At 33.9% G+C, this 13,237-nt stretch overlaps 1 protein-coding gene across 3 annotated transcripts in view; it reads right to left on the reverse strand.

Moving 5' to 3' along the window:
- LOC111045374 (osmotic avoidance abnormal protein 3) overlaps positions 1-13,237 on the reverse strand; it is a 52,585-nt gene that overhangs the window by 10,516 nt on the left and 28,832 nt on the right. For all 3 annotated transcript variants that reach the window (XM_039430788.1, XM_039430789.1, XM_039430790.1), the window contains exons 2-7: positions 11,885-11,962; positions 6,460-6,615; positions 4,713-4,998; positions 3,808-4,047; positions 2,919-3,058; positions 1,002-1,239 (exon numbers count right to left, since the gene is read on the reverse strand). In XM_039430788.1, the coding sequence (XP_039286722.1) occupies positions 1,002-1,239; positions 2,919-3,058; positions 3,808-4,047; positions 4,713-4,998; positions 6,460-6,615; positions 11,885-11,956 (1,132 nt within the window). In that variant the 5' untranslated portion in view covers positions 11,957-11,962. The remainder of the gene's footprint in view (positions 1-1,001; positions 1,240-2,918; positions 3,059-3,807; positions 4,048-4,712; positions 4,999-6,459; positions 6,616-11,884; positions 11,963-13,237) is intronic.

The raw sequence follows: 13,237 nt of genomic DNA on the forward strand, positions 1-13,237 counted from the left end.
TGAGTCCAATTCCATTTTTTAAGAAACTTATATCTGGCAGTAAATTGTTTCTGACCTTCAAATAGTGGTGTGTTGTTCATTTGTGGTACGTCCGTTTCTAACCTTATAAAGAGGCGGTCTCTTTATAATATTATATTCCAATTTTGTTGAGTATTTTTCTAGTGCTACAAAAGATCACTGGTTAATTTAGAATAAATAAATAAATAAATAAATATATATATATATATATATATATATATATTATATATATATATATATATATCGATATCAATCTTCTTAATATAATAGAGAAAAGAATCTGTTTATACATATACATTTAGGGGATAGGAAATTCTGAGGAAAGTCTGAGCTACTTTACTGATTAACTTGAAATTTTGCATGAAGATTCTTAATTTACCAAGGATTTTTAAAGATATATTTTCATTTTTATAATCGAATAACTGTAATTTAAATAATTAAATCAAACTGATTCAATTTGTGGTGCGAAGTTTATGTAAGATGCCGAATCAAATCGTTTTTCTATAGTAAATTATTACAGTTGTTAATACTTTTAATATCAACATGGAACTATAAAACTAAATTAAACCTATTTGTGCTCTAAACATACCCTTTGCTGAGCACGGGTTACCCGCTAGTCATTAATAAGAATCAACAATATTAAGAAACGGTTTGATACGCGGTTTTCGCCATTCATTTTTTCTCCAAATTCGGTATCGAAATCATGTATCGCATGACCAACTTCCTATTTAACAAAATAAAATTGCATTAAAAATGGCTGTTCCTAGATGGCGGACCAGATTTTTAAAGTCATAGGAAAGTAGTATTTTCAATTTTAGTAGGATCCCCAATGACTTTGACCGTCAAATTTCCTTTGTGTATGAGATATTAAGCCGTTCTCGGACTTTTCACCCACTTCGTATGTAGTTGTGTGTTTACTGCTCCTGGCTTAAGGGCTTATCACATTCACGTTTCAAACACTGAAGATCGCATTATGAACTCACCCAACGGAACAGACTGTGACATATCGGATGAGTTTTCGAGCATGTCTCTCAGCTTCCTTATTTCGTCCTGATATTCTCTGAGCATTGTGTCCTTGGGATCCTCGTTGATGTGCGGCTGGTTCTGAATGTTCTTTGCCCTGTTGGCATACCTCAGTGTTGACAAGGTCTCGTCGTAGTTGTTATCAGCAGGCGACAGGCAAGCGACCATCAACGTCTTCGTGTTTCCTCCTAATGAGTCCTTAACATTACCAACACAGCTGTTAATAACATACAGTTTTAAAGCTCATTAACATGCATTATAATGAATTAGAAGGAAGGCTCACTAGAGATCTTCTGATAGAAAACTGTTAATGAAATGAATTGTTTTTCTGTTTCCTTCCAATGAATTCTGCAAATTCCAACAGAACTGATTATCATATAGATTTTCATTCTCACATATACACCGTGTCCCTCGGAGAGGTTTACACGTTCAATTTTATATTACGTGACCTTTCATGCACCGAACTTTTTTAAAATTTACACAGTTTACAAAGTAGGTTCTAAACATATTCAGGCCTCTGTTTCATAAAAACTTAGAAGTACTGTAATACAGGAACAGCTAATTTTATCGGCTATATTGAGCATGTAATTGGAATGGTGATTCTCCTTTATTACAGGACTTATAAGTTTTATGAAACAGGGCCCTGGAGAAATTTCTACTTCCCAACTTTCGTGGAAACAAAATAGCGGCATATTGAAAATTTTAATGAATTGGTAATATTTTCAATATGCCGCCATTTTATTTCAGCGGAGGTTAGGGAGCTGAAAAGTTCCCAGAATATTTTTGGATACTACTTTGTAGCCTGCGTTAATTTCAAAATTATATAATTTCCCAGAAATTTAATCTCTTTTCCCAGAAATTGAAAATTTTAATGAATTGGTAAAATTTTCAATAGGTCGCCATTTTGTTTCTAAGAAGGTTAGGGAGCTGAAATGTTCCTAGAATATTTAAAGAACCTACTTTGTAAACTGTGTAAAATTTGAAAAAGTTGGGTGCATGAATGGGCACGTAATATAAAATAAAACGTGTAAACCTCTTCGTGGGACACGATGTATATTAGAAAGAAGGCTCAAATGAGATCTCAAATAGAACTCACGTCTTCATGTACAGTATAAGTGAAAATACTTATATCAAATGAGTTTACTTTACTTTTAAACTAATCTACAGCATTATCATTGGGGAATCCGGTCCCACAAGATGTCAAATTATCAATCGATAACTCAATAATTATCAATGGACTGATTGTCATATATCTCGATAAGTACTGGCTTCGCACCCATACATTATAGTATAATCTGTTTGAATAAATTAACGTGAAACTTCATCTGCAGTTCAAATATGAACATTAATGGAGTAACAAGCATCTGACATGAGACAGGAAAAAAATGTATATCATACCCTGCAATTTCCCTATTTAGTTTTTCAATCCCTATTTTGTCATTCAATTTTGGAAATTGATGTGTTAAGTTTCTCCTTTTTTCCATTAGATTTACGAATGTTATGAATAGTTCATATACTTTAAAAAAGTCCACTCAAGACCTGCTTTCGATTTTCAAGAAATTTGATTTGGCTCTCTGTAAATGTGTATTTTCTGCTCCTTATACCTCTACACTCTTATGAATATTTCAATCCTTAGCTATTGAAGCTTATAGTTACCAAATTATAACTGCTATCAATAAAACTTGTTCTATTATATTGATGTTTTGATGCTATTGATAGGTAGGTTACGAATGAACAAATCGACGAGTCCAGGTAATTATAAAACATCATTTATCATAATCTGAATCCAATTCCAGTAGGGACTGAATAATTTGTTACTATTAATGCTCCGATAAATATTTGTGATTTGAAATTATCTTCTTTATTTTCTTACAAACCTGCAACAATCGTGTGAGCTTGGAATCTCGGTAGGGGATGTGCTTCGCTTTTCCGTCGACTAGAGCTGATATCACATTTCCCAAGGCTGAAAGTGACAGATTGATTTTAGTCGCCTCTTTTAGTCTTTCACCAGTCGCTCCTGCAAAAAAGTAGAACCCTTTTTTCAACTTTCCATTTAAAATTTCAATTGTAGTCTAATTGTTTTCTATAAGTCTTTGTCATTGATGAGTGCTTTTTATGAGTTCTTTGCGATGTTTCTTTGCAATTGCCAAATTATGGCTCGAGCTTGTTCTAGTTACTGTAGTGGTTTTGTTCACTGAATCATGTGTAGAATTATTGTTCCTTGATTTTATCCCTGTGGATTGAAATTAGCCGGGTATCAAACTTGATCTGATTTTTGTATAAATAGCCAATTGTTTAATTCGATCTATACAGGATAATCATATCAATTTTGATCTATTCGTCGAAATAATTTTCAATATCGTCGAAATTCAGTAATATAATTTTGAAATTTATTGAATTGAAAGTTCAATCATACAAAAACAATTAAACTAACAGGCCAACAACGATGAGAATTATCACTGTGTGGAGAAAGAGACAAAACTGCAAATGACTTGTGTTCAACACTGTCAAGAAAAGGGCCGGCCTTGTGTGTTGTGTTGGCAGTCAGCTGCAGAGCTTCATCAGTTCAAATATTTGAGCTCTGTAAATTTCTTTGATCAATCAATACATTAGTTTAGATTTAAAACAACGATATTTCAGTTTATTGAAAATCTCTTCTTGATTGTTGAAAAACTATTAAAAAACTAGGATATATTTCAAATAATAATTATTATTGAACGAGAATCCTAATTCCATTCCAAAACTAAATTTATTTGAAATGTTTACCGGTTTTAGCTTGTCTCTCGCTGCCAGCCAGATCAACCAAACTGAGTTTTCCGCGTCGAATCGAGCAGCTGGCATCCAGGTGTTCGCTGAACGGCATCATCTCAATCGAGATGGAGAATATGGAGTGACTCCTGGATGAGTCAGCGTTCATGAGGGTGGCTCCCACCGACCGATTGCGCCATCCCTTCTCCATCAGCTCCTGGCACTCTGCCACTCCGCTCACAGCGTGGTGCGATAGGTCTGAATAGAACACACGTCATCTATTACACAAATCAATAATATATTGCTCTAAAATCATTTAATGCCAGCCAAAATGGATGGGATGATAATAAAATTGTTCACAGTTTGAAATCCTTTGATGATTTGTTTATTTGTGACTCATGGGAACTCCATATTCGATCTTTGAACAGCTATAGTTCAGTTTCAAAATAATTGAATCTGAATAAAATATGAGATATCTTTCGAGATTGACTGGTAGAGAGGAGTTAAAAGTCCTAACTCCACCAAATGAAGATTTTTCCACTTCAGTAATTGATTAGAAAACTGGGAAAATATAAGACAGTAATTATTACAAAAACTACTGATAATTCTATGAAAATTCATTTAGTTTAAAAATTCGAATTCAAATTCAATTGCCATGGAAAACAATCTCCACAGACTAGAATATTACAAATAAAATCAGAATAAAGTTTTGAATTCATCTATCTTCGGAACTTTAGTATCGGTCACTCTCACTGGCACTGACACATCATCATATGATATGAAAATCCAGCATCAACTAAACTGGCCAGAAATACAATAAATATAGTAACAACTTTCAAGAGTGAAAAACAGAGTATCATTTTCATGGGCACTCAATTCATTTTTGAAAGTGTATTATTATTGGAATAGGTGGAAAATCTTACCGCTGACATAAACACCTCTGTCAGCACTCTCCTTGAGGTCGAGTTTGCGTTTGTTGTCGTTGCCGAGCAGGTCTCTGATCTCCTCGTTGTAGATCTCGAGATAGGAGGCGAGCACCAGATACTTGACGTTGTCGACAAGCGAGATGGCCTCGAAGATGTGTTCGAATGCGCGCGGGATGATCCCTCTCTGAGCCGCTGGATCCTTCACGCCTTGCATCGAAAAGCTCTTGCCGCACCCTGTCTGTCCGTACGCGAATACTGTGCTGTTGTATCCCTCCAGCACACCCTGTCGAAAATAAATTGTCAATTTACAGACAATCCTATTTTTATAATAATGTTAATTACCTGATAATTGATACCGGTATCTAGAGCCAACTTGAATCAAAATTCGAGTGCTGTTGAATTTGTTTTGTGCAGTCTCGAGTATCAACCTATTCCAAATTTGAAATTTAGTTTTATTCCGATTTCCAATATTAATGATTTGGTGTGAATATTTGAGCATTATTCATGAATAGAAAGAGTTCTGGGATATTGCATGTCTATTATTTTCTAAACATCGCATTGGTTTTCACCGCTTGCTTCATCTAATAATAAAAAATGTGGAATATTGTATTATTAGAAAGTACTAACACCAACGCTTTCTTGTTCCACTTGAATGGTCTTATTGGAACAATACTTGAGTTCCAATGTTCGAGTAGTTGAGTTTCTTCCACAACAAGACATTCACATTTCTATGTTACTAGACTACCAATAACATTACTATCTATAGACTTTTATATGTTTACATGTAACAAAATTAATCTCTCTATTTTCCCTATAAAATATCTCCAAGTAAATTGATATTATACTATGCCAGTTTATGGCATAATACAGACATGTGCACCAATGTTTTATAATTTTTATATAAAACAGTTATACAGTTAATATGGGGAAATTCCACAACATCTGTAAAAAGTAATACCACTCCGAAAACACATATCAAAGAAGAATAACAAAAGAAACTTCCTTTGTTTAAACCCGCCGACGCCTTATTCATCACTCTTCTCTTTCGTGCACTTCATTCCAAGCAGCTCTGTTAAATTGCCAAAATATGGTAACAACATTCATTTTAACTTCCTCAACATTTCAATCCGATAAAAGCTATTTAATTAATGAAAATGAAACTTGTCATACAGAACCGCTAACCCCTGTTTTGCTTCATACTACGTAACGATTCCGTAACTGAAATTCTCTCCAGTTTATAAAGTCTACAGTGAATGTCATTTATTTCACCTCAATCAATAATATATTGAGTTTAAGTAGCTGAGTTTCTCGCACAAACAAAAGCTTACATAACGTATATGTTACCTTTTGATAAGCTTCTATCAATCTCACACGTTTATACAATAGTTGAGTTACAATGTTTGAAAATCTGAGAGCTTCACAAACTGTTTACTTGATCTGGCACTCATACCATCAATTATTATTGTTGTGCTACTAACATTCATTTTCACTACCTCACCATTTCAATCTGATTTTTGGTTAATGAAAATGGAACTTGACATGTAAAACCGTTAGCCCGTGTTTTGCTACATTCCGTTACTTGAATTCATTCCAGTTTAAGGTTTACAGTGACTATTAATTTAACAAGTGTTCTAACCACACTTGTGTGAATTTCCACAATTCAAAGTGTACAGTGACTTTGATTAGTTTTACAAAGCTGTTGCAGTGCAGTGCAAGGATGGAGGAGTATTGATATTGATGTTACCTCGATCAAGGGATAAGCGATCTCGTTGTAGATTTGCTCGGTGGTGGAGTCGATGTAGTAGACGCCATCGAAAGTGAACACCTTTGGCGGCGCAGAGCAATCATTCGGGTTGACGAGTGAGCACGTGCACCGCTCCGAGTCCATGAGAACCACATTCTACAAGCAAAATAACAACTAATCAAATGAAAACTATGAATCGACATGATGCAATGTAGGCTAATCTCAGCTAATCTTGAAAGTTTTGATGCTCAAGCCTAGGAAAGATATAGTGAGCGTAGGAGATAAAGCTAAAGAAGAGCATAGAAAGCTCTATGAATCATGATAATCAATTCAATTCAATTCATTTATTGCCAATTTAGAATATCAAGACATATTACAAAATCTTTATAATATGAAATATCATTACAAATATAAATAAATAAAATAATTATTCATACATATACTTAAATAAAATAAAATATAAAATCCAGGTATCACCAGCATAAAGAAACTCTTTGCCCGCTGGTGAGAGTTGCAAAACAGTAAAAGAAAAACGTTTTGTGTAGTTGAGAAGTTGATATTGTGGTAATTGAATCTCTGATAAACAATGGACTCTGAATAAACTCTGAATAAACATTATCAATAAATCAGTGGTTTTTTGACAATTTCTTAGTCTTTTTCATTCAATGTGAAAGAAAAACATAAGATTTCGAAATAATGCAGAACAATTAGATTCAAATTTAACTAATTATTACAGTAGAAAACTAATGTAAAAAATATTCTCTCTTAATCCACTCTTTCACGCTCTTTTTACTAATTTTGAAATCCAAATCAAAAGGTATTTCATTGATCAGTTCACTACTTGTATAAATTAGCTGCCTTCTGATCAATGATTGTAGAATAAACTTGATATTTCTCTGTTATTGTTTCTCTAAACTTGATATTTCACCCGGTCTGAAATGATAAGTGTTCTTCATCAGCTTTGATAAGATATTTTTATTTTGTGTGTGTGTGTGTGTGTGTGTGTGTGTGTGTGGTGTGTGTGTGTGTGTGTGTGGTGTGTGTGTGTGTGTGTGTGTGTGTGTGTGTGTGTGTGTTGTGTGTGTGTGTGTATGTGTGTGCGTCTGTGTACACGATATCTCATCTCCCAATTAACGGAATGACTTGAAATTTAGAACTTAAGGTCCTTACAATATAAGGATCCGACACGAACAATATTTCGATCTAAAGCAATTCTAGATGGCGGATAAAATGGTGAAAATGTTGTCATAAACAGGGTTTTTCGCGATTTTCTCGAAAACGGCTCCAACGATTTTGATCAGATTCCGCCCCATCTATGCAAACTTTTATTTTAGTTTCCCAATTATCAGGCTTCAGATACAATTTAAACAAAAAAATTCAAGTGAAAAAGATTGAGCATGAAAATCTCAAACAGTAAATGTTCAGTAACATTTTCACCTAAAATTTAAAATAAGCTCGAAATTCCAGAAAATGTTTATTATTTCAATTGCAAACTGTTGACAACTGTTGATTCTATTAAATCATTCACTATGAAGAGATAGCTGACCTCGTGTGTCTCCAGCGTTATTGTCCTGTCACCAGCTGGCTCAGATCTTTGAATAGTAGACTTGAGATGCGCGGGAACACGAGCGTCAGGTGAACAATTTTCATAACGGCAAGGAAAGTTGTGTGAGTTCGCCACACTTTTTTTCAAGTTATTTATATTATTGTATAAAATGTCAATTATTAAGAGTCGAATAGTTTAAGCAGAGACAAGCAAATGTCCAAACATGAAAAATAGTAGTATTCGTTTCTCTATGGTTTGAGTATAAAGGCTTATAATACTTTAAATACAAGTTTGTAGATATTGAATGGAAAGTGTTAAAGTAGACTACTGTTATCCATGTAGCATGAGTGGTGTCTTTTCAGAAAGTACAAGTTTCCTTTACTTGAAGAATAACATATCATCCGCTTTAATCGCCGTAGATAATTTTCAGTTCTTGCTAAAATTTTTCGTTAATTCATCCAGGTAGATACCGTAAATGTATGCCATAAGTAACCCAGAAACATTTTTGTTTTCAATAAGTTTCAGTCGAAAAAAGGAAGGAAGAAAATGTTTTTTTGTGTAGGCCTACCCATGATATTTCCAGATTTACATGAATCTATTAAAAAACAATTTCTTATCTTAATTTAGTGAGAGAGCATTTCTTTGCACTCAATGACTGAGCTAGTTTTTGGGGCATCTTCTTGATTTGAGTAGTGGAATAGAAGTAGGCTATATATGGTATTTACAAGAAAATAATTGGAACACACAACAACCAATTGAATAAATTTAAAGAATAACATTCGAAGATATCAATTGAAATAGCATTCAATAAATAGAAAAATGTTACAAGATTTCATGAAAAGACTTTTGGAATGAAGACTGCTGAATTCAATAAATGATTTATCCGTTTTAATCCATACACCTTGCTCCCAATCCCCAATAATTGTCTAACGAAGGCTATCTATTAGAGTGTCCCTTATTCTCTCACTTCCTCTTCGACCTTCTGCATTTCTGTCTCCGCGGATCGATAGCAGGCGCTCTCTTTTGTATAAATGCACAGAGGATGGATGGTTGATGAAATAGAGACAGCTGTTTTCTGTCCGGTACACCGAGCGCCATTATTAATCCAACAAGATCGACGAGGAAGGTCGTTGTCACACCTGGATTTACACTTTGATTCCAAGGTCAGTCGTGACGTCACAATCTGATGTGACGTCACAATCTGGCGTGAATCACATCATGACCATCGTGAGACGCACGAACAAGTAATAATAAATAATAAGTTCACTACTGCATAATTCATAATCAAGTCGGGCGAAAATGAGTGGACTGTACTGTAATGACACAGCTCTTGTATCACTACTCAGCATTTTTTATTGTGTTTTAAATGATGTTGTCCAAAGGTCAACCTGGCTACTGTTATCTAATAATTTCTTTATCAGGGTACCGTATACAATATAATGTTTTTTCAATTATGTTTGGTCAACTAATAAATTCGTTGCTGCTTCACTTGAAGGTGGAAGTTTTTCCCCTAGGATGTCAATAATAAGAGCGTCAATTCCATTGCTAACGTTTTCATTGTTGATGGATAATTTCCACATCAGTCTATGAGTACTGCGCAACCTCATACCGTATGTATTTTCGTATGTGTGGGTAAAGGATGCTACAAATCAATCATCACTTTGATTTTACTTTTTATGGATTGCTTGATAAGGAAATGTAGAATAAATTATTAATCCTAACCCAAAGATAATTTGATTGATTGAAACTGTTGGCAACTGTTGATTTTTTTGAATCTTTCACTATGAAGAGATAGCAGACTTCGTGTGTCTCCAGAGTTATTGTCCTGTCACCAGCTGGCTCAAATCTTTGAACAGTAGACTTGAGATGCGCGGGAACACTAGCGTCAGGTGATCAATTTTCATAACGGCAAGGAAAGTTGTGTGAGTGCGCCACACCAGATTTTTTTGATTAAGGCTGTGCAAAGGCAAAAAATATACTTTTTACAAAAAATTTACTTTATACTTTGTACAGTAGCTTAAAAAATAAAATTGTATACATTTATATATTTAAGAATGTATACTCAATAATACATTTAATATTTCCTTCTCTAGAAATTCGCTGCTCGCTAAATAGATAATAGAACATCTTCGAGCACCTGTGGAAAGTCCTTGAATAACTAAATACGGTATTGATCATAACGATGTGGAAAATCTTTCTATCAATCTGAATCGTAAGAAACAGTGTCCGTTATTCTAACATAGTTCAATATTGATCAAATGATAGTGTATTACTTTTCATGCACACTTCAGTACTATCTTTGATCAGTTGAACTCGAACATCAGCATTAAAAATGCATTGGGTTTTCGCTTCGAGCCACACTATATGAGAGATAGGGTTTGGTAATCAATACGTTGTTCAAATATTTTGTCGTTTTGCCCTGAATACATAACATCACTATCCAGATCCTCAAGAACATCAGAATTATCTAGAAGGGTTGGCGACTACTGAAGTTGGTGTGACCTGATGCAGGCAAAGAATGTGTTGACCTCCAATAGGTCAACCACTGTTCTTGATTTTCTATTGTAAGGGTCAACAGCCAACATATTATGAGTTGATAGCGGCCACTTTGTGATCATTTCAAGCAATATTGTGCGTATGGTCAACCACTGTTCTTGATTTTCTATTGTTTGGATCAACAGTCAACAAATCAACAACAAGAGGATATGAGAACAGCATGAATATTTCATAGCAAAAGCGATTTAACGTTGTTTGTGCTTGAGGATCCTCAATTTTCGAGAACCAAAAGGATCTAAAAAATCTTGTTTCGATAATAAGCCCATTTTTTCTTGGTCTAGAACCAAGGTGATACTCTTTTATTCAGGGAATATGAGAAAAAACTGAGCAAGGAATAAGCTCATTATGTATAATCATAATAATACTGGAATGACATTAAGCAGAGGGTTTTGATTGTTATATCTTGATAAAAAAGTTAAAAGATAAAATCATGAATAAACAAACCAAAACAAGAACAATTATTATACATAACTCAACATCTCAGTAACTCATAAACTTCAGTGCTTTCTCCTTTGGCTTGACAATATGTTCAAGTGAGGAAAATGTTTATTCAGTTTGAAAGTAAAATAAATTAATGGAATTTTCTATTCACATTGGTTGAAGGTGCTAGCAATGAGCCAGATTTATTTGAATGCATTACTCAATGAGAATATTTTTGTGAATTACTTCCACGTTATTGATTTCTATTCTCGCATAAAGTCCCTGAACCAGGGTATATCAAGTATCAAGTACCAAGAAATAAGGTAACAGGGGCTATTAGGTTTATCTATACATAGTTCCAGGTAATAGTGCAATCTTCCATTCAAAATTGAAGTTTTGAAACGTCGATTTATGTATGGTTACAATCAATTTTCCACATCCAATAGGCTAAGCAGAACTTTTCAATTGTTCAACCAGTATTTTTTTAGATTATTTGAGATAGAGAATTGAAAGTTCCCCCCCCCTCCTAAAGAAATAGAACATTGGAAATTCATGTTCAATTCAATTTCTCTAGTTTATTGTTGAGTAAAATAAGTATGTATTTATGTTAAAAACAATTGTCTAGAGAAGCCGCTTCAAATGAGAACATGAACTTGTGAATATCTCGAACTCAACAATAAATAATGAGCGTGAAATAAAATGAACATGAAAACTGAGTAATAAGAGAATAACTTGATAAGTTATTCAATAACGTTTTACTTTCGTAAAGGCATTCCACGTTTTTGTCTTAAACAGCTTATTCCAATTGAGAAAATTTATAATTATTATTCATCCATTAATAGGCTATATTGATCAGAAACAACAAATTTATTTATTTATTTATTGAATAATTGTTTAATTTACCTTGCAATTTAAACTGAGCTCACGGCTGTTCATAGGTCGACATCTCACTATTACTTGGACACACTCTGCCATTACTTCCTGAAACATACATTTCGAAATAAATATATTTCTAATGGAAAAACGTACATTCTCATATGGAATTAAGTGGTGCAATGCTAACTCGCTGTGCCTGAAGTTAGATAAAATACAAAACATCGAAGTGTCTTATAGTAATAGTTGGAAAATTAGCAGTCGAGATATTGTTAATTTTCTTGGTTCTAATACGGACACTAAAATCAAACTGGAAACGTCATATCGATAAACAAATAGTCATATCGGCAAACAAGTTGAGTGAGGGTACTTTCATGTTAAGAAAGTTGAGAGAACTTGGTTCTACTTGCGGTATATTAAGCTCATTTGCATACGGTAGTCATTTATCGTATGGGTCTTTGATTCCGTGCTCTCAGAGCTATATTCTATCAAATTTTTAAGGTTGCAGAAGAAAGCTGTACGATTGATTTGTAGCCTTTCTTGAAAGATGTAATTGTAAGGAGAGCTTCAGATTAATACTTATACACTACCCTCAATTTATTCATCTATATCAGTTTTGGGCATATGTCAAGGAAAATTATATTGAATATATGCAATAGAGTATCACAAGAGAATCACAATTACAATAACAGAGGGGGAAAAATGATCTAGTAGTAAGATTCTATAACTTTGTAAATTCACAAAAAAACGTTATTATACTATATCTCTATTTATCTATTCAATGTGGTATCTGAAAGTATTGGACATTTTTGTCATAAGTTAATTGTTTTATTTTTAATTCTACATAATTGTTTTATTTAAAAAAAAAATTGAAAAATTTTGGTGTCGAATCCTTTTATGAATTGAAATAATTTTATGAAAATTTAATCTAGTCCATTTTGATACATTTTTAAGAAATTTGGTTTGTGAATTTCCTATGATAAAATAAGACTGGATGAATGATTAGATGTTTGATGTAGAGGTGACAAAATTAAACTGATACAATTAATAAACAAACTAATGCAAGTTGAAAACAGGTTTTTAATCACAGGTGGCAAATATCAGATGATTCGCCACATTACCCCCTCGGGCAGACGATTTGGCCATTCAAAATTTTGAAGCTCACTTTTTTCTGGAAAAGGGTGGGAAGGCTGAGGCGAGTCGTCTTGAATGATGTATGCTGGCTTCACCCGGTTAATGGAAACCTTAGCGGGTTTACCACTAGTAGTTCTGTGAGCAGTAGACCTCGCGCAGTTATAAACCGCAGCCTCCTCTTATACTGTCCATCAGAGTAAATCCTGTCTGTGTCGGCGAGATATCGGTGTGAAAACGGCTAATGACTGT

The sequence above is a fragment of the Nilaparvata lugens genome, chromosome 6, assembly GCF_014356525.2.
Source record: "Nilaparvata lugens isolate BPH chromosome 6, ASM1435652v1, whole genome shotgun sequence".
NCBI lineage: Eukaryota > Metazoa > Arthropoda > Insecta > Hemiptera > Delphacidae > Nilaparvata > Nilaparvata lugens.